The sequence below is a fragment of the Emys orbicularis genome, chromosome 23 (assembly GCF_028017835.1).
Source record: "Emys orbicularis isolate rEmyOrb1 chromosome 23, rEmyOrb1.hap1, whole genome shotgun sequence".
NCBI classification, from domain to species: Eukaryota; Metazoa; Chordata; order Testudines; family Emydidae; genus Emys; species Emys orbicularis.
This window is the reverse complement of record NC_088705.1, coordinates 9,771,967-9,798,407: the sequence shown is the minus strand read 5'-3', so window position 1 is coordinate 9,798,407 and position 26,441 is coordinate 9,771,967. Positions and strand designations below refer to the sequence as shown.

Sequence of the window (26,441 nt, the reverse complement as noted above, 5' to 3'; positions counted from 1 at the left end):
TCCCAGCTTCTGGCAACAGAGGCCAGGGACACTTAATAATAATTAGTGTGTAATAAGCATGTCATAAAAACAAATTTTATATTTCCAAGATCACTGTTTTTATAATTTATACTCAGGTAAACGAGAAAATCCCTGTAAATATTCATTTTTAGGAGGGGGTTCACGAGACTTGACATTTTAGTGAAAGGGGTTCACAGGTTGTTAAAGTTTGGGAACCACTGTCCTAGGGCTTTTCTACATTGAGAAGCTATTGCAAATTAAGCTAGGGTGTGAATTTAAAACATGATAGTTATTCCACACTAGTTCCCAATGTGTACACTCTTATTCCATGCTGAGTGACTTTTTGCATGTTCAGCTTATTACACTCCCAAAGTGGTTTAAGCTAAACTATATAAAGGCACTCACTGCAGAATAAGCGTCCACATGGGGAGGTAGTACAGAATAGCTACTTCCCTGTGTAGATAAGCCTTTATTCTGTTCAGGTTTTCAGGGTTATGTTTGCAATAATGAGTGCTACAAAGATCTTTTTTGTTTTAAATGCAAGCTCAGATTCTGGAGCACAATTATGCATCAAGGGGTGAATTCCATAGCCACCGAATTATGGATTACACAGGGGCTCTAGCTATGATTTAGAGAGCCCAAAATGGTCTGCAACCCCAGTTGGAAAGATCTATGTTCCTTTATAAATGGCTTTGACATACTTGCTATTGTTCCTACCTCTCCAGGACAGATGGCTGAGTATTCTTAATTGAGGATATTGCAGGAACCTTTTCTTTGGCCATTCCCCTAGAGCAGTGGTTCTCAACCAGGGGTATGTGTACACCTGGGGATACACAGGGGTCTTCCAGGGTTTACATCAACTCATCTAGATATTTGCCTAGTTTATAAAAAGCACTAGCAAAGTCAGTACAAACTAAAATTTGATACAATGACTTGTTTATACTGCTCTATACACTGAAATGTAAGTACAATATTTATATTCCAATTGATTTATTTTATGATTATATGGTAAAAATTAGAAAATAAGCAATTTTTCAGTAATAGTGTGCTGCGACACTTGTATTTTTATGTCTGATTTTGTAAGCAAGTAGTTTTAAAGTGAGGTGAAACTTGCAGGTACGTAAGACAAATCAGACTGCTGAAGGGGTACAATAGTCTGGAAAGCTTGAGAGCTACTGCCCTAGAGCCTGCATTTGGCAGGTAAGAATTACCTGTCTAAGCTGGCTTTTGACTGAATTTTAAATGATGTTAAAGGTGACTTGTGAAGGGGGAAAAAAGGGGGCTGTACCTTGTTTTGCCTTTTTATGATGTATAAAGAAGACCTAGAAGGAGTTTTTTCCTAATAGAAATAGAAATCCGGCTTCTGTCTGCACTGGGTGGATCTAGTACGGGGTCTCAAACTCAAATGACCACGAGGGCCACATGAGGACTAGTGCATTGGCCCAAGGGCCGCATCACTGACACCCCCCCTCGCTGCCCCCAGCCCCGCCCCCACTCCACCCCTTCCATGAGGCCCCGCCCCTGCCCCGTCTCTTCTCCACCTCCTCCCCTGAGCGCGCAGCTCCCTGCTCCTCCCCCCTGGAAACTGCTAAGCGCCACCAACAGTAATGCACCTCACTCAAAGGACAAAACACGAACTTAGTTAGATTTACTTCTCTTAAAGCCCCCCCACTGCACTGGGCTGCACCACCATTTCACCCCTGCTCTGCCTCTTTCAGGGATGGCAGGTTTGTAGAAATTTTGGTGGTGCCCAGAACCTGCCCTCCCCCAAACTCCACCCCCACCTGCCTAAGGCTCTGGGAGGGAGTTTGGATTGGGGAGGGGGTCTGGGGTGCAGGCTCTGGGATGGAGTTTGGGGATAGGAGGGGTGCAGGGGTGAGGGCTGTGGGGCTGGGGATGAGGAGTTTGGGGCATTGGAGAGGCTCGGGGCATTGGAGAGGCTCAGAACTAGGGCAGAAGGGAAGGGGAAGGGCCGCCTGCCCTGGCCATAGTGGAGGGGGGCACTAGGACCCTGCGGTAGCAGGTGATGCCGGAAGCCCGCAGAGCGGAGCGGAATCAGCATGAGCTGCAGGCTCCCTGGCGGTGAAGGGGCAGCAAATGAGCCCAGGGGACACTCAGGGGAGACGCGTGGGGGTGGCAGGCGGGGCCGGGGGAGAGACCCAGCCCCAAACATTGGGGACCAGGGAGCTTAGCTGCCACATAAAATAACTCGGGGGGGGGGGGGCGCGGGGAGCTTGGCGGGCCGCAGGGATGCGGCCCGTGGGCCGCGTGTTTGAGACTCCTGATCTAGTATGATTGGAGATCTGGTGAAATTATAAGTCCAGAGAGTGAAAGCTGAGCAAATGAGAAGGGAAGGAATTTTTAATCATACTTTTAAAACATTTTTTTTCAAGTGTAACACCTCTTTAACTATTTAACCTGTTCGACTAATATACATTTTGGAGAAAGGATGTCGTTGTTAAAGAAACACTCCCAACCCTTCAAGGTAAGTTAAGGTGTTTCAGTGTAAAATACACATCCTCTGAGGCATCCAATAAATGTTTTGCCAACACCAGAGAAGACCAGACTTGACATTTCTGATATTTCCAAAGCCAAAAACCAAAAACTCGCTCTTTATCCATCATAAAGAAGCAAAAAAAGATTCACAAGCCAAATTTTTAAAGATTCTCGGTGGGTCACTTTTCACATCCTCCATACCTGAGTCTATTTTGAAGGTCTTGTATTTCATTAATGGTTTTTAATGGTACCCAGATGCACTGGGCACTTCTAACACCCTGATCTCACAGATACTGACAAATGTTCATAGTCCTACTAAAGTGTTTTTCATGGCAGAAACAGGTTGGGTATCGAGGTGAAATGTCTGAAATAGGGAGAGCTGAGAGGCCATTTGGGTATGAATTCAGATCAGAGATACAGCAGTCTGATATTTCACTGCTCCCTGACTCCTGTTTGATAAAACAGTAGACAAAACCTTTGTCAACTCCTATGTCACCTGAAATTTCTTTACTGACAATGAGTGAAACCTCATAACCCACTTGTGTGGTATCACTGACCCTATTTTATAGATGGGGTGCAAATAGCGCTGTGTCATGAAAACAGCAGGGAATTTGCAGGAAAGTGCTACACTAAGGCTCATACCATAGAGCTATATTTTATTGAGGAACCGGTGCAGAAAGGCAGGTGTCCCTGGGAGTGGGCCTATTTAAATCTTGATCCGAAGCTACACCAGTGTGATTGGATGTTGATCGCCATGTAAAGACAATGGTCATACATTTTAATTAATCAATATTTAAAAACCCAGTGAAAAGAGTTTGCCACAACATACTGGGTTCCAGAAAAGCCATCGCTGTAATGTGATAGCTCAGCTGGGCTGGGAAACGTGGGAGATTGCCAAGGTTTTGAGAAGGATCCAGACTGGGGTTGCCATTGGGGAGGGTGGGAGAAGTGTGTGTTCAGGTGGAAGGCAAGTGCCCCTCACTAGACTTTGGAAGCTGCCTGTTTGAAAACAAAGAGGTGTCAGTAATAATGCAATGGTCACTTCGTTTTCATGGAGAAAATACAGGCTGACGGGGCTGCTAGCCATGGGCAAAGGGAAAGGTTCAAGGATCTTAAATCCCCTCCCCATCCTGCAAAATTTAAACACTCTGATTTCTAGAAACGCCCCTAATCCCCCATGTCTGATCAAGGCAGATTTAGTCCCTGTCAGAGTCACCCTGAGGCTGGGATTAAAACTGCTGGTTTTAAAATAATTTCTTAGGGCAATTAGTGTCCGAGCAGGAAAAGGGAGAGCTGCAGGGGGCGGCTCTTCCCCGCAGCCCTCTCCTGCCACCCTCAGTTCCTGGCATCTTCTCTTTGCAGCCCCGTTTCGCCCCCCCCCGGGGCATCTCACCCGCCCGGCTGCCCCAGCTTCAGGTCTCTACGGCCTCCAGATGGCGCAGCGCCCTCGCTGCAGCGGCCTGGTCCCTGGGTTGCAGAGGCACAGGCGTCCCTGCCAGATGGGTGGGGAAGGGAAGCAGATAAGGCGGGTCTGTGTGGGGAGGCGGCCGCTGCAGAGGGGCGGCCCTGCCGGACTGGGTAGCCCCTTCCTCCCCTCTCTCTCCCTGGTGCCACTGGGACTAGGGCGGGGCAGAGCCAGGAGCATCGGACACGGGCCGAGGGAATTCGAGCTTCGCAGGTACCCGAGCGGGGCAAGGGAGGGACTGAGCTGTTTAGGGAAGGGTGGTCGGGGCTGGGATCTCGGGGCAGTGCCAGGAGCGCACGGTACTGGGGACCCCTTAGAACTAGGAGTAGCCTTGTGCTGGGCACCTCTGAGACCCCAGCACCTTGTTTGCTTGGGGTACCTCTCTAACACTACAAACCTCCGAGATCCCCATAGCCTTTAAGCCTAATACCAGGGATCCATAGGGGACACCCCGGGGCATCCTTCATCGTAGGAATCTGTAGGGGACCCCAATACTTAAAACCTTAGGGCACTAGAAAATGGGGTACCCTGTGTGGAAACCCTAATAGCTAGAGATCTCTCAGGGGTACCGGGAGACTGCTGGGGAGCCCTGGTACTGCATACTCCTGGGCGACCCTAATCCTATAGATCCTAATATTAGGAAATTCCCAGAAACCCCAGTCCCCTGAGCCTTTTGGAGGCCCCTTATGGCACATAAAGGGATCCTGGTATATGGGGGGGGTAGAGTTTGCTCTCGGTTATGTGGCTGAACGCCCATTGACTTCAGTGGCGCTATTCTGGATTTACACTGGCAGAATTTGGCCCTTGAGTTTTAGGGGAGTCTGATACCTGTACATAGCTGGGTCCTGCGGACGCAGTCCCAGCAACCAAGTACAAAAAAATCACAGCTCTGTTTTGGATCAGTTTCTGCCTGTCTGACAAAAGTTTTTCAGAACTTTGAGAAATAAGATAAAAATTCAATTGAGGTGAAATTGATCCCTACAGGGGACACTGAGTTTAAGCCAGCAACTGAAGTGAGTTTTGCTGATCCTGCCCCAGTTTAAAAGAAACCACATAGTGACTGACATTTAAAATAAACCCACTTTTATTTGTGCTTTTGACAGGATGTTTACATGTGTATACACAAGCAAATACACATGTAAACATTGAGGGCCAGATGCTGCAAGCTTTACATTAAGTAGCACTCCATGGGACTACCGGTGTAAGTGCTACTGAATATGAGTCAGGGTTCCATCGTGGGAGAGTTAGTTTATGGCACCGTTGCACGCCTAGAGGTGACCTGGGTATTTGGTGCCGCACTGTTGCAATCTAGTTAGGTACGTAGGAGTTCTTGATTAAGAGTATTTTCCTAGGTACTATACAGGGCCCTTATTATTTCTTCACTCCCACTATGTTGTAAGAAGTTCACTAGTGAAAGATGAGTGCTGCTCAAACCAGTCTTGGGGCTGCCTGATTTAAGCTGTTACCTGTTTCCTATCTTCTGTTTTGTTTGGCCACATGGAAGGTCATAGCATGAATGATATATTTCCTTGCTACTGTTAAGGCTCTGAATCAGAGGTGATGCTAACTTACAGGAATATTTTTGGGTCCCTTCTCACCGCCCCCACTAAAAAATACTAAGTGCATTATTTCCACAAACCAAAAAAATATACCAACACAACACATACTAACGCACTTGTGTTAACAAGTCCACGTTAAATAAGATGAATGGTACTTTGGGTGTAATACTAAATCGGGGAAGCCTTGAGCTGCTGGGGGCCCTAAGCAAATACTTAGACTGCTTATGCCTAGCAAGCACTACCACTGTTTCAAATACATATTTCTATTGCCTTGTAGATCCTGGAGCAGTGTCTCCTAAAATGTAGCAAAGTGGGGCCTTAGCTTCACTGGGAATTTGCACCGATTCCAGCAATTGATGAACCAGCCATCCACCAATATAGCTTGGAGTTGGGTAAGCACCACCCATGCAAATCGTGGCTTTCCTTGTCTCCACCTGGGGTTTGCACTGGTGTGCAGCTACACTGACGGCTGGAATCAGGACATATTCTCAGTGCAGACGAGGCTTGAGGTTTTTATCAAACCGTGGAAGATTTTCTATCACGTAATGTACGTGACCATAATGTGTTTGAGTCAGGAAGCATGTGTGCAGCTGCCTTCTTGCCCGTGCCTTCCCGAGCAGGGATCAGGACGGTTTCAGTTCTTTTTGTTGAGGATTAGTTGGAGGGTGGAAGAAGCTGGTGATCACATTCCATTGTCATCCTCCCCATTCTGGTGATTCCCATCAGGAGGAGAGGAGGGTGGCATGAGCAGTTTGGAGTGTGTGTGTGGGGGGTCATGGCAAGTATCTCATGTCATTTCACTTCTTCTTAGGCGCGGCCCTCTTAGCCTTCACTGTTTTGGATTTCTTGGGCTTGGAGTTTGGAGGCTGCCTCCCCAAGAGTTTTCTGTCTCGAACCCTGGAATTCTTTTATATAATGTGATTTCAGCACTAATCAGACCTGCACAGACTAGGAAATATTATTTTGTCCCCAAGCTTATTTTTTCAATATCACGGTGGGGTCTAGTGGGCCCAACCAAGAATCATAGAATCATAGACTATCAGGGTTGGAAGGGACCTCAGGAGGTCATCTAGTCCAACCCCCTGCTCAAAGCAGGACCAGTCCCCAACTAAATCATCCCAGCCAGGGCTTTGTCAAGCCTGACCTTAAAAACCTCTAAGGAAGGAGATTCCACCACCTCCCTAGGTAACCCATTCCAGTGCTTCACCACCCTCCTAGTGAAAAAGTTTTTCCTAATATCCAACCTAAACCTCCCCCACTGCAACTAGAGACCATTACTCCTTGTTCTGTCATTTTTGGACAGAGTTGGATCTCATTGTGCTAATTGCTGAACAAACCTAGAATAACAGTCCCTGCCTCAAGGATTTTACAATCTAAATAATCTTCTAGACAGACAGTGGGGGAAAGGGATGCAGTGTAGAAGCTGAGCAGTAAGCAATCTTTTCGTCTGAATGCGTGTGGTTCATCTTCAGATATCAGCATGGGGGGGGGCATGTATCTATTTTGATGTAGAGGTAATGATAGCAGGTCAATAATAATAATAATAATAATTAATAATAAATAATACCCCAACCTTGTCTAAGGGTACATTTACCCTGTGACAAAAGACCCGTGTCATCATGGCCACAGCTGGCCCAGGTCAGATGACTCGGGCTCCCAGGGCTCAGGCTACAGGGCTATAAAATCGCAGTGTAGATGTTCAGGCTCAGGCTGGAGCCTAGGCTCTGAGACCCCCAAGAGTGAGGAGGGTCTTAGAGCCCGGGGTCCAGCCTGAGCCCAAATGTCTATACTGCAATTTTTAGCCCCACAGCCTGAGCCCCACGAGCCCTAGTCAGCTGACCTGGGCTTAGGGTTGCCAACCCTCCAGGATTGTCCTGGAGTCACCAGGAATTAAAGATTAATCTTTAATTAAAGATCATGTCATGTGATGAAAACTCCAGGAATTCATCCAACCAAAGTTGGCAACCCTACTGGGCTATGATACACGGTGCTGTGGGTTTCTTACCACAGTGTAGCTGTACCCTGAGCTGTTCCAATGGTTTCATGTCTGAAATGTAAGAGTTAATGTAACGCACCACGTTGCACTGGGCCTGGAATGGAGTTTGAACTTTGTGTTTAAACAAGGCTTTAGCAAGTAGAGTTAGGGTAGACAAAAATTTTTTAAAAACGTTCTAGCCTAGAACAGGGTCTTCTTAATACACTTCCAAGGCCAGTGTGAATGCAGTAAAAGGAGCCAAGAAGTCTGGTTTTTGTCTCCTCAGAGACAGTAGTTTCTGAGTAGACTGCAACTACATAACAGTTTGCGCCCACAGAATGTGTTAGGGAATCTAAATGATGTGTTTGTTTTGTAACTAGTGTTTTTATAAGGCCATATGGAAAATTAAGAACTGCAAAAAGCAGCTAAGACTTAGAACACTTTACCAACTCTAAAATGCAGCCCCCTCTGAGGTAGAACACACCAGCTGTTTAACAACTCACAGCATCACTATGCAAGCATTTAGGACAGGGAGTGAAGTGGGATGCTGAATCCCATTTGTAGGGGGGGTTTGGATGGTGAAACGTAACTAATTGAGTTACAAGTTTGTCCAGGATGTTGGGACTTGGGCCATCACAACCTGCTACTGGCTAAGCAGGTGAAGATTTGTGATCACTAGCTAAGAATTGTGCACCACCTACTATATTTAGGTATTATCCAATCGTCCTCACCCCCTCCCACTCATTTATCTCCTCTTCCTGTTATGTCTTGCTGTTTTTGCTTTCTAAGCTCTTAGGGACATGGACTGTCATTCATTGTATATTTCTACAGCACTTGGCCCAATGGGGGTCAAACTTGCTTGTGGCCTCTAGGCCCTGCTGTAATACAAATAATAGTGTTTAAACCCAAACAAAAAAAAACCCTCCATGCTACTTTTCATTCTTCATTTATTGTAAATGTCAGGAGAACATTATCTCTGATAAGCAGATCTGCTAAGATTTAACAACAACAAAAAACGAACCCTACATGTTGATCCCCTATAACGCTGCTTTTAAAACCAAACTAAACTTTCCTTTCTTCTCTTCATGAAGGTTTGCTTGCTTGGCAGCAATTGAGTCTCCTTGTCATGGCAACCATTGTCCCGGAAAAACTTACCCGCCTTTTCATTAATGTGCAGCAGCTTTGGCAGGTCCCCAGGCTGCTGGAAATGGCGTTCCCCTCGCCTCCCTGCACCGTGGGCACCTCAGATGTGCCTAAGGTCTTCTGGAAACCCTACATTCACACCGGCTACAGACCCCTCAACCGGACCTGGAAGTATTACTTCTTGACGCTTTTCCAGCAGCACAACGAAGCTGTCAACGTCTGGACTCACCTCGTGGCTGCTCTGATCCTGCTGCTGAGGTTCCAGCGGCTTTCCCAGACGGTGGATTTTGTGAGCGATCCTCATGCCCATCCCCTGTTCATCATTGTCATTGCTTCTATCACCTACTTAACCTTCAGCTCCCTGGCTCACCTCCTCCAGGCCAAATCAGAGTTCTGGCATTATAGCTTTTTTTTCATGGACTATGTGGGAGTAGCCATTTACCAGTACAGCAGTGCCTTGGTGCATTACTACTATACCATTGAGCCAGACTGGCATGCCAGGATCATGGGGTTTTACATGCCAGGAGCTGTTTTGCTAGCGTGGTTATCCTGTGCAGGTTCCTGTTATGCTAAATATAGATACCACCAACTTCCTCGCCATCTGAGCAGGCTGTGTCAGGAAATGCCCTTGGGCCTGGCGTATGCGCTAGATATTAGCCCAGTAATTCACCGGCTCTATACAGCTCAGCCCTCCGAACAGGCGGATCCAGCCCTTTTATACCACAAATGCCAGGTGTTGTTTTTCCTTATCGGTGCTTTTTTCTTCTCATACCCTTATCCAGAGAAATGGTTTCCTGGGAAATGTCACTTCTTTGGGCAGGGGCATCAAATCTTCCACGTGTTTCTGGTGCTGTGCACCCTGGCCCAGGTGCAGGCAGTGGCTCTGGACTATGAGTCAAGGAGGGAGATCTACACCAGTCTGCACGGTGACCAGACTCACAATTTCTCTGCCCTGTGCTTCTTCACCATAGCCTGCTGCCTCCTCACTGCCGCTTACATGACCAGCAAAGTGAAGTGCAAACTGAACTGCAAAGGAGAATGAAAGCTGTGGAGGGGAAGCTCCTGATCTCTCCCATCCTGGCTGTTTGAGGGGATGCCACCATAACAATCTGGCTGTGAACTGTAGTTTAAAGAGTGATGGAATGCTTGGAAATGTGCTATTGTTAAGTGATCTGCAAAGGGAAAATGCTGGGAGTTTGTGCTCTTTGGGTTTTTTTACGATGTATAAAGAAGACCTGGAAAGGTGTATGTGTGTATAAGTGTTAAAACATTTTCTTTTTCTACTTATTTTCTGCCTTAGAAATTCAGGTCCTGTCTTTAAAAGGCCTCAATGAAGAGCTGGGAGCAACGCTCTCTTTGCTAAATATGCATCCTGCTGCCCTGGCATCTACGGGCGGAGAAAGCTGACTTGCACAGCTGAGATCCTAAGTGAGTCTTCTAGCAAAACCAGGAGTGGCCAGCTCTGACATTCCTGATATTTCTCAGGCAGAAGTTAAGACAGAAAAAACAAGTCCAGCTTGTCTTTACATTTTGCAAAGAAGCAAACAAGGGGACAAAACAAACATTTTTTTTCTGTTCAGGTCACTTTATATAGCACAGTAACTTTACATGGCACTTTACACATAGAGAAAGACATGTGGCCTGCCCTTATCATCTAAATAAGACAAGATACACTGAAGACAAGGCCCTGTCAGGAGAGAGGAGGAGGTTATCAGTAATGATGAAGAGGAGAAGGGAGGAAGGATAGCTGGAAGAAATGGGTTTCTAAGTGGGATCTGAAGGAGGAAAGAGGCCAGTAGGCCACTGAGAAGAGGGAAGCTTTGTCTATACTGGCCCTGTACCCCTAAAAATTCCTTCTGTTGCTACCACTGGTGCAGTTCCATTGCAGGTAGCAATAATGTGAGTGCTACTGTAAACGAAATACCAGTGTTTTAACCACTGTGTCTTGCAGACCTGATCTGGGTGATAAAAACACTGGCGGCCAGTCTATACTACAGCTGCCACCACTGTCACTACACCAGCGTTGGCAACAGTGGTAAAGAGAGACACTCCTGTAAACATAGCCAGAGTGTGTCCCAGGCACGGGGGCGCATGAATGCAGAGGTGAATCTGCGGGTGGGAAAAGGAGCAGAAGGAAGGGGACATGCGAGCAGTGAGAGATAGGTGGGGGGCGAGATTGGTGAGTACAAGGAGCCTAGATTCGATGTGGCAAGAGATGGGAAAGATTCAAGATTGGGGGGGGGCGGCTGGGCTGAAGCAGCTGGAGTGTGGTGGAGGGCAGGAAGATGACTTTAGCAGCAGCTTTGGGGACAAACTAGTGAGGAGAAGATGATTGTGTTCAAAGGCAGGGGGATTCAGCTGGGGGTGCGGGCTGCAGCAGCTGGGATAATGAAAAAGGGCCGATGTTAGTGACGAAGCAGTGATTGAGATTTAGCAAGAATTTGGCTATGGAGGAGAAAGAAAGCCGAGGCAAAGATGATTAAATTTAAATTAATGGAGATATCCCATCTCCTAGAACTGGAAGGGACCTTGAAAGGTCATCGAGTCCAGCCCCCTGCCTTCACTAGCAGGACCAAGTACTGATTTTGCCCCAGATCCCCAAGTGGCCCCCTCAAGGATTGAACTCACAACCCTGGGTTTAGCAGGCCAATGCTCAAACCACTGAGCTATCCCTCCAGATTCTGGCCTGGGAGGTGGGAAGGACAGTTGGGGAGGTGGGGTGAACAGAAAAGTTTAAAACAACTGATTTGAATCTAGACTTAATTTTGGTTCTAAAATTGGTTCCAGTTCCTGCCAGGACCTGATCTCATTCCACCCCCTCCCCCCGGTTTCTCTTTCCTCTGGTGCCCTCACTGATCTAGACTAAGGCCTTGTCCACAGTGATGAAATTGACCAAGTCCTGAAATTGCTTTCTCACTCTGTCCAGTCTGAAAGGGTTTCAGGCACCTGGTTACTTCGGCTGCTCCTGAAGACGGTTTTCAATAACCATGGTAAAAAATAAATGTTCTGCCCTGTCTAAGCTGGGCAGCAGCAGCCAGCAAAGCAGGTTCGCCTGAAACCATTTTTAAGAGCTGTCATTGAAAAATGGTTTCAGAATGCTGTCATTTCCAGGGGCTGGAGTCTACTGCAATGTAAAGAATCCAGCTGCCTGATCTGGTTTGCGTAGTTAGGGCTGCAGGAGGAATCACAGACCTCTCAGGGCCTAATTCAAGTCCTGGCAAGTAGACAGTATTTTAAATAAATGCATTGGCCATATGCATAGTTCTTAAAGCTACACAAATTTCATTGGAGAGCTCTAATGACTAATGAGACAGCTTTGTAAAAAAGCATAGCTGTGCTTACCGGACCAACTGACTTTAAGATGCACAACTCACATATTTAAAGTTATTTGATCAGTGCATTTCTGTTCTGCCATTTTTACCTAAGCAAGGAGCCAGGAGCCGATCCTGGGAGGTGCTGAGCCCTTGCAGCTCCCAATGGACTTTTCTGGCTTAGATGCCAAACTCTTATGGCGGTTTAATGTGTGTAAAGTGCTTTGAAGATGAAAGACACTGTGTACATGTTAAAAAATATTAGAGAATCATATAATTAACAGGCGTCAGTGCCTCTCTCCTCTCCCTCTCCTTTCAAGTGGGAGAGGAGTGACTTCACCAGCTCTGTGTCCCCCACAACCCAGTTGAAGGGTTCCTCTGTGTTCCTAAAATCCTGAAGTGAGGGAGTTTCACACCAGCATGAACAATATGGAGTTTGAACGAGCTAGTTGACTTCAGTTCTCCTTAAAGCTTGTCCTCTTGGTAGGTGATGTTTTCTGAATGTAAATATTTTATTCCTCTATTGATACACAAAAAGCCTTAGGATGTAGTTTGAATTTTAGTTTATCTTTACTTTATTGGGGGATCCAGGATTTCGCTGCCCCTAAGATTTTAGAATGGCAACAAACTAACACCAATGTGTCTCCCAAACATGGGGAAGGATCTGGATCTGAACTTCTCCAATGTTTGGATCTAGGATTTTGAGTCAACTTGTGACAGGAATAGGGACCAGTCTCAAAGTCTGGATGCGCTTTGGTTTGGACCAATCTCTAGTTTGTTTAAACAATAAAAATATTTTTAATATGTCATATGAATAGACTAGATCAGTCAATGTGGATTATCAGCCCAAACTGTGTTGATGTTCCCAGACTGGGGCTGCCTGGTTCGGGGTGAAGGGTAGGGCCTATCACCAATGGTCAGGAAAGATTTGTGCTTCACCAGAGATCACTCCTTGACATATTTAAAAGCTTTGCTTCCTTGAAAATTATTTCACTAATTTGCAAACACTTGGGCTACTTTTCACCTTGGAAAGACTCAGGGAAGGGAATGCCTAGAGGTAGACAATAGCTTGGTGGGCTTTGAAAGAAGCCCTGGGGATCTGATCCGGCTGCCACACCTCTGGCCAAACCTCTATTGACAGGATCTTTGTTTAGTTGCACATCTTGCTGGCAGCAGAGTTTGTGTTGCTGAACTCCTCCTTGTAGGAGTTAATTGGTCAGCCACAGAGGAGTTGTTAGAGCAACAAGAAGCACAAGATCTGACAAGTGTGAGCAATGTCGCCAATGCTCCTAGCTTCCACCGTAAGACCTGCTGCAGCACCACAGGCAGGCCGGTGCCTGCTCTGATGGGGATAGGGTGACCAGACAGCAAATGTGAAAAATCGGGACGGGGGTGGGGGGTAATAGGAGCCTATATAAGAAAAAGACCCAAAAATCAGGACTGTCCCTATAAAATCGGGACATCTGGTCACCCTACCTATATCTTCTCACTTGCAGCAGTTTTGCTGCTTGCCCCAGACGGGGCAGCACATGGGATTGGTTGCATTGTGTTGAAGGGCCAAGCCGTCCCAGGAGGAGCAGGACTGAATGCAGCACAGCAAAGCTTGTGCAGTTTATCTTCAGCCCTGTTGCAACTGGAAATAGGCCCATGAAAATTAGGAGCCAGATTTTAAACAGCCCCCTAGTTTGGGCATATTCAGGCTCGGTATAAAGGCGGGGGAACGTGTAAAATTCAAGCCCAGAGGCGAGGGAAAGTTTCAAACATCCCCTAAATGTTGAGGGGATTCGGAGCTGAGCTTTGGTGTGGGACGTTCCCAGGTCATGATGTTCATTTAAACACTTCCCTGGATACTAAGCTTCTCCTTGTCCTTTGAGGATATGATGCCTCTCCTGTCCTGACCCATCTGCAGCCTCTGTGTGTGATCAGGCTCTTCTGCTGCCAAAGAGCTCTGTGGATTCAGCCTCCTTGCTCCGGCTGGTACTTCTCAAAGCAGATGTTACTGGTGCGTCATTGTTTATACCGCAGGCCATTCCTTCCTGTTGCTCTTACGCACGCATTCCATCCTTGGCCCAAGGAACTGCATGTTAACTTGGCGGTTTTTTACTCCCCAAAGGAGGCAAGAGGAAAAATAACAGTGACGAGTTACACTCCTGAGGATGATTTGGCTTGCTAGCACCACTTGCCTCTGCTGTCTTAGGTGTCCATCCATAAAGCCCTGTGTGGTACCTAATGGCCTGATCCAGTGCCATTCTGCACACCCGCAACTCCCATTGACTGGGTCAAGTTCAGCCTGTCGCTGAGCTCAGCCATGGTGCTTCATTAACAGCCGCTAGGGCTGGACCCAGGATGGAGGGGAGTTGCGAGGCTCAAAGCATTTTCAGTGAAGAGTCCTTGACTTTGGAGGCGCCCCCCCCCCCCCCCCCCGATCAGTTCATCTGCACCTGAGTTTACCCTCCCAGGTGCAGAGCAAGATCCAGCCCTTAGCTCAGGTTTTGGGCTAACGGAGGTTGGTAACTAAGGGGTTATGCTTCAAGATTGCTAGGGAGGCTGCCTGAGCAGCTGTGCCCTTTATTAGGGCCCTGTGGCCATTGTAAATATGGCATGCGTCGTGTTGATGCAGAATGTGGTTGATGACTTGGGCTTTAGTGGGGTAAATGCCTCCACAGGCTTAGGGCAGGTGTTGCTTTATAACGATGCCTGTGTCCCTCTCCTCCCATGGGCATAGCTTGGTGGTTCCCACTGCCAGTAATACTAGTACTTCAAACTTTACCATTGGCTAATCAGCCTCCCTTTGCCTTGTGGCCAACTGCTTCACTGTCTTCAGGATGAACGTTGGGCTCAGCCTCTGTGCCTGGTCCCAGTGCCTTATCACCGCCCACCTTCCACTTCATTGTTTGCCAGGGGTCAGTCGCAGGTCTCACACCAGCTCTAGAGCACGGTGAGGACTGGGTGGCCTATTAAGGGAGGGACGGCAATAGAGGTTGCTGGCTGCAGGCCCAAGAGGGTGGGGAGAGGTCACCAGCTAGTACGATGGTGGGAGTAGTCTGGCAAACTGGTCTTGTTACCTGAACAAGTTGGGAAGCTCTGCCATGTTCTTAATCACTGCAGCTACATGAACGGTCTTTTCTGTTATCACAAGCTCAGCAGAATGACATTACAGCTTCCATAGTGTCTGCAGCAGTGACCATATTACAAACATGTAATATCCGGCATGATCAGGAGGTGTGAAAACTGGCAAGCCATAACATTTGGCAAAGGTATCAGTTCAAATGACCAAACTCTATAGTCAAATATCCCCTACTTTGCTGTGTCAGCTCCAGAGCAGCATAACTGATAAGGGAATCAGGACAGGCTGGAATCAAAGCCCCAGTAAAGGCACATAGCATTTATGTGGGTATCCCTCAGGCAGTGTCTGGGCGATCCTGTGTTATATGTGGTGCACACAAAATAAAAAGATTGTGCAATTCAGCTTTGTTTCTTTTGCAATTGTCTTGATCTATCATGTTTATAGTGTGGTTGTAGCCATGTTGGTGGTCCCAGAATATGAGAGACGCAAGGTGCGTGAGGTAGTATCTTTTGTTGGACCAAATTCTGTTGGTGAAAGAGATACGCTTGTAAGGTCTGCAGAGTTCTTGTTCACATATGGGAAAGATGCTGGGAGACACTCTGATTACCTTTCCCAGACCTGAAGAGGAGCTCTGTGGAGCTCCAAAGCTTGTCTCTTTCACCAACAGAAGTTGGTCCAACAAGATATTGCCTCACCCACCTTGTCTCGCCCTCTTAATCTACCATGTTAGATTCCAATTTGCTGCATCATATAACAAACAGCACTTATGTTCCATCCAGTGGCGGAAACAACAGCTGAGTGGGTTTACATTAGATCTAATCAGGTTAATACTGTGTGTTTGTTTAGAGGATCTGGTATCTTGCTGCAATAGGCTGAGTACAAAAACCTCAAGGCCATTAATCGTAAACATATGACAAAACTTCCCCTTTACACTTCACTTTATTTGCGTTTTTAGGTGCAATGTTTCTGACAAACTTTTTAAAAATCAAGTAGCTTTAAGAAAAAATTTCTGCCCTGATCCTCTTACTGGTACTATGATGATGGACCCGCAGTAGAGGATAATTGGGTTAGACAGGAGCACAGATCCACCCTGATGGAACAGGCTTCAGGAATAGGGTGCTAGTTTGTAACTCCTAGTTTACAAACGTTCTCCCCTTACCCAATCTGCAAAGCAATTGAGAAATCCCTCCCTCCCATCTTTATGCAGCGATGGGCTTGGCTTTGTCTGTTGCCCGTTTATAACAATAAATAAGAGCCATTTGTCCCATAGCTAGCCCATCGTGTGGAAGAGAAATTCACCCTGAGGCAGAGAGCATGTGCATGACCATCTGCCTTACTGAAAGCTTTAACAAGTAAGATGTGGGGGCTTCATCACCCTCTGCCGTGGGGTGAACGTAAACTTTGTTAAATGGAGTGAGTAAAAGCAGATGCAAACCTAGTGTGTGGGTTTAGACCTCCGCCCCCCAATGGCATGATGATGTCTGTGCCACACTCCAGCTATGTGTGCGCAGCTAAACTCTAGTCAATCCTGCCATTATTTGTACAGCTCCTAGTACGATGGGGTCCTGGGCCAAGCTTGGGGGGGAGGGGTCCTGTGGGCTACCACAGTATTAATAGTAAATAATTACACACTGGGGGTGGGGGGGGGGGGGAAATCTCAGGAGGAGTGCATTTGTACAGCAAGTAGCACAAGGCAGGGCTGGGCTGGGCCATGCTTAGGTCCTGTGCAGGACCACGCTATGAGTAGTAAATGATGATAGGATGGGGAGGGGTGGAGCTCAGGAGGTACACGTGCATCTGTATAGCACAAGGGGAAGGCTGGGCCATGCATAGGGGGGGCCTGAGCACCCCCACACAATGCATAGTAAATAATTCTATGATGATGGGGGAGCAGGATGGAACTCAGGCAGAATGGGTGTCTTTGTACAGCACCCAGCACAGTGTGTGAGGGGGTCAGGCCCTGCTTAGGAGGCCTGGGCACTACCATGCTAGAGCCTTGGTGCTCCCAGGCTACGCCTTGCTCCGTCCTGCCTCCCTACCTACCTACCTACCTTCTCCCCCACAGCCGTCCTGGCTGAGCCCTCCAGGAGCTTATCGCAGCTGCTGCCTAAGTTAATGGAGATGTCCTATCTCCTAGAGCTGAAAGGGACCTTGAAAGGTCATCGAGTCCAGCCCCCTACTTTCACTAGCAGGACCAAGTACTGATTTTGCCCCAGATCCCTAAGTGGCCCCTTCAAGGATTGAACTCACAATCCTGGGTTTAGCAGGCCAATGCTCAAACCACTGAGCTATCCCTCCCTGCTATCTACCACCCCTTCTCCTTCCGACTGCTCCCAGGGCGGGACCTGGTACCACTGGCTACAGCTGCCCAGAAGGCCGCCCCAGGGCCCCACCCTGTAATTATTCACTGCTCATAGTGTGGGCGTGCACAGGACCCCTTTGTGCTGGGCGCTGTACATACACATGCGGCCTGAGATACACCTCGCCCCCGCGCATGATTATTGACTACGCATAGCTCTGCCACTCCGGGGGGTGGGGGAGAGTCCCTTGGACGCAGCCACAACGGGGAGGGTCCCTGGGACGCCTCGCTCCGCAGCGCCCAATTAGGGACCGGGGCGCCGGGCGCGCGCGGAGAGCCGAGTCTAACTCCGCCCCCAGCTGCCCAGGGGCGGGGTGTATCGGCAGCCGGCCGCTGTGATTGGCCCCTCTCCCGGCTAGCCCCCGCCCCCCGTGCCGGTTGTGGGGAGGAGGCGGGAAGCGGGAGCTGCTCGGCGGGAGAGTTCGTTGGCCGCTGGTGCCGGGCGCGCGCTGGCTGGCTCGCGGGCCCTTGGGGCGGGGGCGGCCTGTCGCGGCCGGGTGAGAGCCGGTGGGGGGCGAGGAGCAGTCGGGGCCCCTGTGAGGGGTGTTTGTGGGGGAGCTCGCTGCCGTTCGGAGCCCCGGGGAGGCGGGTTGGGAGGCTGGGGGTGAGGAGCGGATAGGGGCTCAGGAAGGGCTGGGGTCGGGGGGGGGGGCTGGGGGTGAGGAGCGGATAGGGGCTCAGGAAGGGCTGGGGTCGGGGGGGGGGCTGGGGGTGAGGAGCGGATAGGGGCTCAGGAAGGGCTGGGGTCGGGGGGGGGCTGGGGGTGAGGAGCGGATAGGGGCTCAGGAAGGGCTGGGGTCGGGGGGGGGCTGGGGGTGAGGAGCGGATAGGGGCTCAGGAAGGGCTGGGGTTGGGGAGATGGGGGTGGGGTGAGTTGGGAGGCCGGGGGTGAGGAGTGGATGGGGGGGCTGGAGGCTCAGCAGGGGGGTTCAGGAAGGGCTGGGGGTGAGGAGCGGATGGGGGGCTGGGGTAGGGAAGATGGGGTGAGGAGTGGATGGGGGAGGGCTGGGAGCAAGCAGCAGTGGGCTCGGGGCAGACCACGCAAGGGGCTTATCCAGCCTGTTCTGGAACATCTGCAGCGATGGGGAGTCCCCCGCCTCCCTTAGCATCTGTCCGGGGAGTTCAAGAGCTTTCCTACCAGCTCACCCGGATCTCCCTTGCTGCCCGGCAAGCCGATTACTCCTTGTTCTGCCTTCACAGGGTGCTGAGAGCAATCAGTCTCTTTATAACGGCCCCTCACATATGTGATGGCTCCTATCCCGTACCCCCACAGTCTCAAGACTAAATGTGCCCAGGTTTTTTTAACCTTTCCTCATAGGTCAGGTTTCTAAACCTTTTATCATGTTTGTTGTGTTCCTCTGGACTTACTTTAGTTTCTCCCCATCTTTCCTATGGTGCAGTTCCCAGAATTGGGTCCAGTACTCCAGCGCTGAATAGAGTGGGACAGTTACCGCACATGTCTTCCACGTAACCTCCAGCTCCCTTTCAGCAGTACTACCACCCTGGTCAGTTATTTCCCCTTTTATAATTGCACATTTGATTTTTCCTTTCTATGTAAAATACATTGCACTTATCTGTATTGAATTTCATCTTATTGAATTCAATCACTTCTCCAATTTGTCAAGGTCCTTCTGAATTCTAATCCTGTCCTCCAAAGTGCTTGCAACATCTCACAACTTGATGTCATCTGCAGAATTTATAAGCATGCTTTCCACTTCATTTTCCAAGTTGTTAATGAAAACCTTGAATATTACTAGACCCAGGACTGACCCCTGAGGGATCTCACGAGATACGTCCTCCCAGTTTGACAGTGAAACATTGAAAACCATGCTGCATGTGGTCTTTCAACCAGTTGTGCACCCACCTTACAGTAATTACATATAGACTGCATTTCCCTAGTTTGCTTATCAAAATGTCATGTCAGATTGTGTCAAAAACCTTATTAAAATCAAGATATTTCTCCTCTACAGCTTCCCCCCATACACTAGGCTGTAAACCTGTCAAAGAAGGAAATTAGGTTGGTTTGGCATGTTTTCCTGACCAAGCCATGCTGGCTAGTCCTTATAACTGTTATCCTCTAGGTACTTACAAATTGATTGTTTAATAATTTGTTCTAGCATCTTTCCAGGTATCGAAGTTAGGCTGACTTGGGTCTTCTTTGTTCCCCTTCTTCAGTCTTCTGGGACCTTAACTATCTTCCATGAGTTCTCAAAGATAATTGCTAAAGGTTCAGAGATTGCTTCATCTAGTTTCTTAAGAACCATAGGATGAATTTCAGTAGGCCCTGTCGATTTGAATACATATAACTTTATATAAATATTCTTTAACCTGTTCTTTCCCTATTTTGGCTTATGTTCCTTCCCCCTTGTTGTTAATATTAATTGTGTTGAGTATCTGCTCACCCTTAACCTTTCCAGTGAAGACCAAAGCAAAATAGGCATTAAACACCTCAGCCTTCTTGATGTCATCAGTTATTTGCTCTCCTTTCCCACTAAGTTGAGGACCTAAACTTTCCTTCATCTTTCTCTTGCTCCTAATATATTTAAAGAATCTCTTCTTACTGGGTTTTATGTCTCCTGGCACATGTAACTCCTTTTGTGCCTTACCCTTTCTGATTTTGTCCCTACATGCTTGTGCTATTTTTTTGTACTCCATCGTGGCAATTTGTCCATGTTTCCACTTTTTGTAGGATTCCTTTTTGATTTTCAGGTCATTAAAGAGCTGCTGATGGAGCCTTATTGGCCTTCCTATGCCCCTTTCTCTCGCACTGCCCTGGGCCATAGGCCCTTGTCTCATCTCCTCCCTGCAGATCAGCTATTGACCATTCACTGTGGCCCTGTTAAAACACAACAGTGCATGCAGTACCAGTATAGACATGCAGCTTCTGTGCTACTTCACAGGGTATGTCTGGATTGCAGTCATGGAGTGTGACTGCAGCTTGAACAGACATACCTGAGCTAGGTAGTTTGGGTCCTGGAACAGTGAAGCAAAAGCAGTATAAACTTCAGTGTGGACTAGCCCCACCACCCTCAAGTAACTATCCAGGTTTCTGGGCAGGTTTGCACAGCTAGTGCTGCCATGGTTTTGTTGCTCTGGGACCTGAGCTAGCTAGATGAAAGCTAGCTTGGGTACATCCCAGTTATTGCAATATACACATACCCACCATGTGGCCATTCTCACTCAAGCTAGGCTAACTCCAGTGTAGATAACTCCTATTAATTTTGCAGTGAAGCCATAGCCTCAAGTGTTTCCAGCAATTATAAATCCAGCTGTGCTAAGAACTGTGTGAAAGAGAAGCCGCAAGCATTTTTTACAAGCAGCCAGTTACAAAGCACATTATCATTATTATTTGGCACTTACACAGTAGATCTCAAAGGGCTTTCCAAGCAGTTACCAACTTATCCTTTGGTAAATGAGATGCAAAGGATGAAATAACTTGCCCAAGGTCTCACAGTGAGTCAGTTTCATATCCCTGTTGCCCACTCTCCCACTACTGCACTGGTAATTGTTCCTGTCCTCGCACAGAACATATATAAGAACACTGCTGGTGATGCTCTAGCCTGCCTTCTTATTTCAGGCTGCAGCAGGTCCCTCATTATTTGTATACAGAAAAAGGATCAGCCATGAAATGTGTAAGAAAAAGAAGCACTGCTGAGCAGTTCGAGACTTGTGGCATCTGGCTAGACACTGCAAAGTTAAAGAAGCGCAAAATACAGGTAATAGTATATATTTATTTGTGATGTCATAGCTTTGTACAGCTCTTTACAAACCTAGCACACAATGTTCTCTGCCCTCAGGAGATTAAAATCCAAGTTAGAGGGCTCACATGAGGAGATATCATAGCATGGGAACAAGAGAGATTGGCAGAGGAAGAAGCCTAGAGCATTTGACCTCTCCCTTTTTTTTTTTTTAATGAGCTATCACTGAATTGTCTCAGATGTGCAAGTGGGGAGTATCCTAACAGAGACTAGCAGTGCAAAGAAGCAAGGAAGGATTTAAAGGTGAAGAGGTAGGAAATGTGGCTTCTTGGGGAAGAGGGTTGTTTAAGCAGTGTGGTACAACTGTAGATGAAAGGAGATAAAGGGAATAACAAGGAGAGGGGAGTTATGTCACTGTTGACAAATTAAATTCACTCTAGCACTTCTCTCCCCACCCAGACTCTCGTATCCAAGCCAACTTCAAACATGCCAAATCCACTTCTTGAGACGAACTATAATAGTCACATTTCAGTTAATTTTACTCAGACAAGACTTTCTCAGCCATACACCAGGCAAACTACCATCTCTTCGTTCTTCAGCATTCAACCAACAGGTACTGTAGAACAATTTTTGCAAATACACACACACACACACACACACACACCTTTTTAATATGGCGAAGTTACAGTGAAACGTTATCGTATCATGCTACATCATATGTTACTTATTCAGGAGCAGGTTAATATTCGCAGAACCTGGCTAAAAATTATGGCTTGCTGGCTGGGGAGTCTTCCTCCTCCGAGTACACTAGAAAGATTGACCAAATCTCTGTGCATGCATACATATTTATTTTCCTGACAGGACAGAAAATCCACCTAGTCTCATTTCAAGGCATTTACCATGGGCAGAGACAGAGAATGCCTTTGCTGGTGGCAGTTAGGAGTCTGGACACTTTCCAGCATTGCTTCTGTCAGGTAGCCTAAATTAGATCAGAGGCTAAAAAGCATGGGATGGGCAAATCTGACCCAAAATGAACAAAGACCATTCAGATCCGTTCCCACGTTTGTCAGATTGTATTCCCTACAAATGTTAAAGGCTGGGATTAACCTAAAAGAATTAGGTGCCCAATTCATCCTGTGTGGTTTTTATAAATTTGGAACTGATGCTACAATTCACTGTTTGTGCAAAACTCCCATTGATTTAAACAGGAGCATTGTGCTGTGGAAGGGCTACAGGATCAGGACCTTTGTTGGGAAGGGTAGCATGTTAACCCTGAAGTCTTGAAGCTGAGAGGAGATGGTAGGGGAAGGAGTGTACTCATACTGTGGACACATCTCTAATTGGTTTAGTCAACTGGGTCCATCTAGTGTCATTGAATTTTATCTAACGGTATTTCAGCTCAGAAATGCTGACTGCGAGCTAAGCCATGGCTCAGTTTATGATGAAAAGTGCTTTTTACATTTGTGTGCTCTGGCTATTGGAGTGAGCGCAACAATGGCCTTGGGGGAGCTCAGCCTACTAATCTTGAATGATATTTTTTTAAACACTTGCACACACACTACTATGAGTGAGTCTGATTTTATTTGTCTCTAGTGGGCAGGGCTTGTAGTAGTGCTATTCAACCTCTGCCTATGCTTTGTGCTGTTTCCTGCTCCCTGTGGATTTTCTGTATGAAGGCTACTATCCTTTCATTCACTATAGATTCCTATTGCAAGATTTAGAGACTTCCCTGCAGTAATTTCTACAGAGTTTTCTATTGCTGTGTAAATATTAACTCTTTATTCTGAAATTGAGAAAAAGCTAGAATCTTGGGGTAGGATTTAGAAATTACACTATTTCAAATGGTTTCAAAAGCAGAAGACTTATTCTGTTGTTTCTTTGCTCCCTTCAAGAAGGAGATGAGGTGTCTGGAAAATTTTACAGTTCAGTTTTCCAATTCCTTGTGCATCACTAATTTATAAAGAAGTGAAGCATCTTCCAGTAGTTAATCACTAAACAGCAATCAGACCACTTTGTATCAGAGGAAGATTTATTAGAATCTTAATTTCTATTGAACTGTTCATTGGTAAAGCACTTCACAAATATACAGTGTCATCAAAATCACTGCAGCCACCTTAGGGGTGGAAAACAGGCATTACATAACTGTTAAAAAGGCACATCCTATTGAAAGTGTAAGGGGAACTTAAGTTGGTGGAATGGCTTTACTGAAGTTGGAATTTGACTCTTTGGGGGAGGCCTGAAGAAGAGACGGAGCATCAAGGGGAGCTTGGAACTGCTCAGATATCACTTCACTTCTCCCTCATGGGAGGCAGAACTTGCTTGACTGTCATCTTCTTGCTTCACATATTGCACCAGCCGTCTCACTAATTTCTACCAGGAGGTAGAACTATTAAGATGTTGTGAAACAGGAGAGAGTCTGGTTGTGTGCAAATTAATTAAAGGAGGGGTGGAGGACAGTGTAGAGTTGTCTAAATCAAGCATGGGAGAGGCATAATTGTGTGGTCGCTAATCTTGAGTTTGAAGAGTTTGCATATCAGCTGTGTTGTCTTATTCAAGTACATTGTTTTTTCCAGGTGACGAGGATGATGAAGAAAACTTAAAGACATATCCTCTTATGTCAAATAAAGGAAAAGGCTCTGATTTCTTGGCTGCCTCCTCTATGAAGAGCTTTGGGGCTGCTAAGTTAGAGGAAGCCCAGGCACCAACCTTGAGCCCTCAGGAGGACAACATAAAGGAGTGTAGCCAGCTGCTTGTACAAAACACACAAGGCTTGAACATTCCCCCGTTGAATTATACCTTCCCACAAGCACAGTCTAACAGCAGGAGTGAGTGCACAGCCATTGCAAGGACCTCTGCTGGTGAGACAGAAGACTTTCTCTCCATAAACTTCACCCAGGATTCAGAGGGAAATAGGGTTCTAGCTCACAGGAATTCAGCTGACTCATTCACTGGAAGAATATCTGTAGCAAATGGGATAATTTCAAGGAAGAGAGAGAGTTACTTTATAGGAGAGAAAGAGGGCCATTTGTGCTCCGAGAGGGGGAGAACTAGAGTGGGTCTCAAACCTACACACTTGAAGAAGCAAGGTAAGAGGAGATGCAAAAACCTGCCCCCTGGTGGAATTTCTTTTATGGATTTGTCAGAGGTTGAGAATGTGTCTCCTGCACCCAAGGGTAATGAAGGCCAGCAGACCAATTGTCCTCTATCCCAGGGGCGAACAACTAAAGCAGAGCTTTTGAGAGACAGTAGTCAAAATTTTGCTGGCTTTTGGACAAGAAACTGTCACAATATGGCTGGTTCAGCAGAAGAGCAGGGGGCCAGTGCGAGTAGTCCTACCACACAGTTGTTTACCCAGGATTCAGAGGGATACAGAGTCATTTCTCACCAGCGCTTCTATGAGAGTGTCAGATCACCGTTGCAGAAAAAGTATCTACAGGACAAAACCAACTTTGTCCATAGGGTGCCTAGCCCACCCTCTGTGGACTGCTTTAAGGTTTATTCTTCAGGGGCATGGGACAGGACTCCTTTAACTACTACAGCCATGAATTTATGTGAGCCTGAGTCATGCTATGATTTGTTATTCACAGAGGATTCAGAAGGAAATAGAATTATCAAACACTGATTCAGTAGTAATTTTTTCTGAGTAAACAGGATGCTGAAAAATTGACATTTTTTAATGTACATGAAAATTCCTCTGAAGCCTACACAGTGCATCACTTTCTTTAAGAAAGATACAAGGACTATGTAAGTGTACACATTGCATACACGGCCTTTGGCTATGAGTGGTATAGATCCAAACACACAGGCTACTTACTCTGCATGCAGGATTGTCTTTGATTAAAAAGAGATTATAGGTGTGCAAATAAAGTGATCATTTTATAGTAAAATGTGTTGTAATCAAGTTTCCACATCTGTTCCTTCCGATGCCCTGCTCAGATGAACCCAGGCACCATGTTCTCACACATTGTAGCTGAGTGAATAAGCTCTTTGGGGGGGTCACCAAAAATTGCATGTTTGGCAAGGCTCTGCCTAGTGGTGGCTCTATATAAAAGGAAGCATGAGGGGTACCTTCAATCCTACATGTTGAGGAATAAGGGCCCATTACTATTCAAGACTTAAGGGGGAAAAAAGATAGCTTGCCCTTGATTTAGAACATTCCCACTCATAAGATTTGAATATTGCAATATGGCTCAACAGCTTGACAGTCTAAGTTAAAGATTTCCCAACATCAGCTCCCCAGAGTCCACAAACCTGAGGACCCACACTGTGTAGTCTAGTGTCTCACAACACATCTACAGGTGGATTATCTGCCCCCAAAACTTAGGTTCAGCTGCCTGTTCAAGTGGTGTGAATTCACTGGTACAAGATGTCTCTGAGGTCAAGAGTCAAAAATGGACTGGACATGTATATAGCTAAGAACAGCCCTGGGATTATTTAAAAACAAAGTTTGTAAAGGACACAGACCCTCTTGCTTCAGCATATAGGGCAATCCCTAATTGACAGGTGTTATGAGGACTGGAACTAAGTTGCTTGCAACTTCCTTTGAAGCATGTGGTACTGGTTACTTGACTAGATGGACCCCTGTTCTGGTGTATGGTCATTCTTATGTTACTATAGCAACAGAATAATAATTTGACTTAAAGGGAGCATGTGTGCTATATAGAAAGCTATAATGCTTCTTAAGGGGCACAGCTGTCACCGATACCTCTCTTCCTGCATCAGTCCCTTCATTAAATTAGTAGGATTAAGCTACTTGGCTCAGTAGCCAAATCAAAAATCATCATCAGAAACTGTAGTTGTACCATCCCTACCAAAGGTAGCTGGTGTGGAGAAGGAAGAGATGTACACAACCGGCATTTCAGACTGAAAGCCAAAGGTTGTAGCTGTGTACAGGGTGGGATTCTAGACCGTCAGTGCTAGTTGTGATTGCCACCAGCATGCTTAAATAAAGTAAGAGAGTACAGTGGCAGGTTTACTTATTTCAACATAGTGGTAGTCTCAAGGTTTCTATTGCCAGATCTGGCTTCATAATCTGCAGGGCCCCACAACTGCCACAGTAAGGAGGATGGGGAGGAAGTCATAGTGTGACTTTTCTTGCTGGCCCTACCAGCAGGGGGTTCTAACAGAGCAAGCTTCCTCCCCCTCTCTGAGCCAGTTACTGGCGGCAGGAGTGAATCTGGACTTGAAGTGTGGTTTTTCCCCCACTGGTCACACTGCCAGAGTAGGGAAGAATGTGGCTTGGGTACATTTGAAAGGCCAGTTCACCCCATTCAAAGGCAGCATGCTAGTATAGGGCAGGAAGATTACACAAAAGTGCAATCACTTGCAGTAGCTGATCCAGTATTGTTCCTATTATGTGGGACTAGGC

At 46.9% G+C, this 26,441-nt stretch overlaps 2 protein-coding genes across 2 annotated transcripts; both read left to right on the top strand.

The window, feature by feature from the left end:
* The first annotated feature begins 4,106 nt into the window (after window positions 1–4,106).
* PAQR7 (progestin and adipoQ receptor family member 7) lies at window positions 4,107–9,834 on the top strand. The gene is made up of 2 exons (XM_065421779.1): window positions 4,107–4,174; window positions 8,587–9,834. Exon 2 carries the CDS (start codon window positions 8,622–8,624, stop codon window positions 9,678–9,680), a length of 1,059 nt encoding a protein of 352 aa, XP_065277851.1. The 5' UTR covers window positions 4,107–4,174; window positions 8,587–8,621; the 3' UTR covers window positions 9,681–9,834.
* An 11,164-nt stretch (window positions 9,835–20,998) lies between these two features.
* On the top strand, window positions 20,999–24,695 carry AUNIP (aurora kinase A and ninein interacting protein). The gene is made up of 3 exons (XM_065421518.1): window positions 20,999–21,091; window positions 21,533–21,686; window positions 23,647–24,695. Exons 1-3 carry the CDS (start codon window positions 20,999–21,001, stop codon window positions 24,693–24,695), a joined length of 1,296 nt encoding a protein of 431 aa, XP_065277590.1.
* Window positions 24,696–26,441: the final 1,746 nt, after the last annotated feature.

What these genes read in the sequence shown, in the direction of transcription:
- PAQR7 (XM_065421779.1), top strand. Translation starts at nt 8,622, where the DNA reads ATGGCAACCATTGTCCCGGAAAAACTTACCCGCCTTTTCATTAATGTG.
- AUNIP (XM_065421518.1), top strand. Translation starts at nt 20,999, where the DNA reads ATGAAATGTGTAAGAAAAAGAAGCACTGCTGAGCAGTTCGAGACTTGT. An exon ending in TAAAGAAGCGCAAAATACAG is followed by an intron (nt 21,092 to 21,532) that starts GTAATAGTATAT and finishes CTCCCCACCCAG; the next exon opens with ACTCTCGTATCCAAGCCAAC. An exon ending in CTTCAGCATTCAACCAACAG is followed by an intron (nt 21,687 to 23,646) that starts GTACTGTAGAAC and finishes TGTTTTTTCCAG; the next exon opens with GTGACGAGGATGATGAAGAA.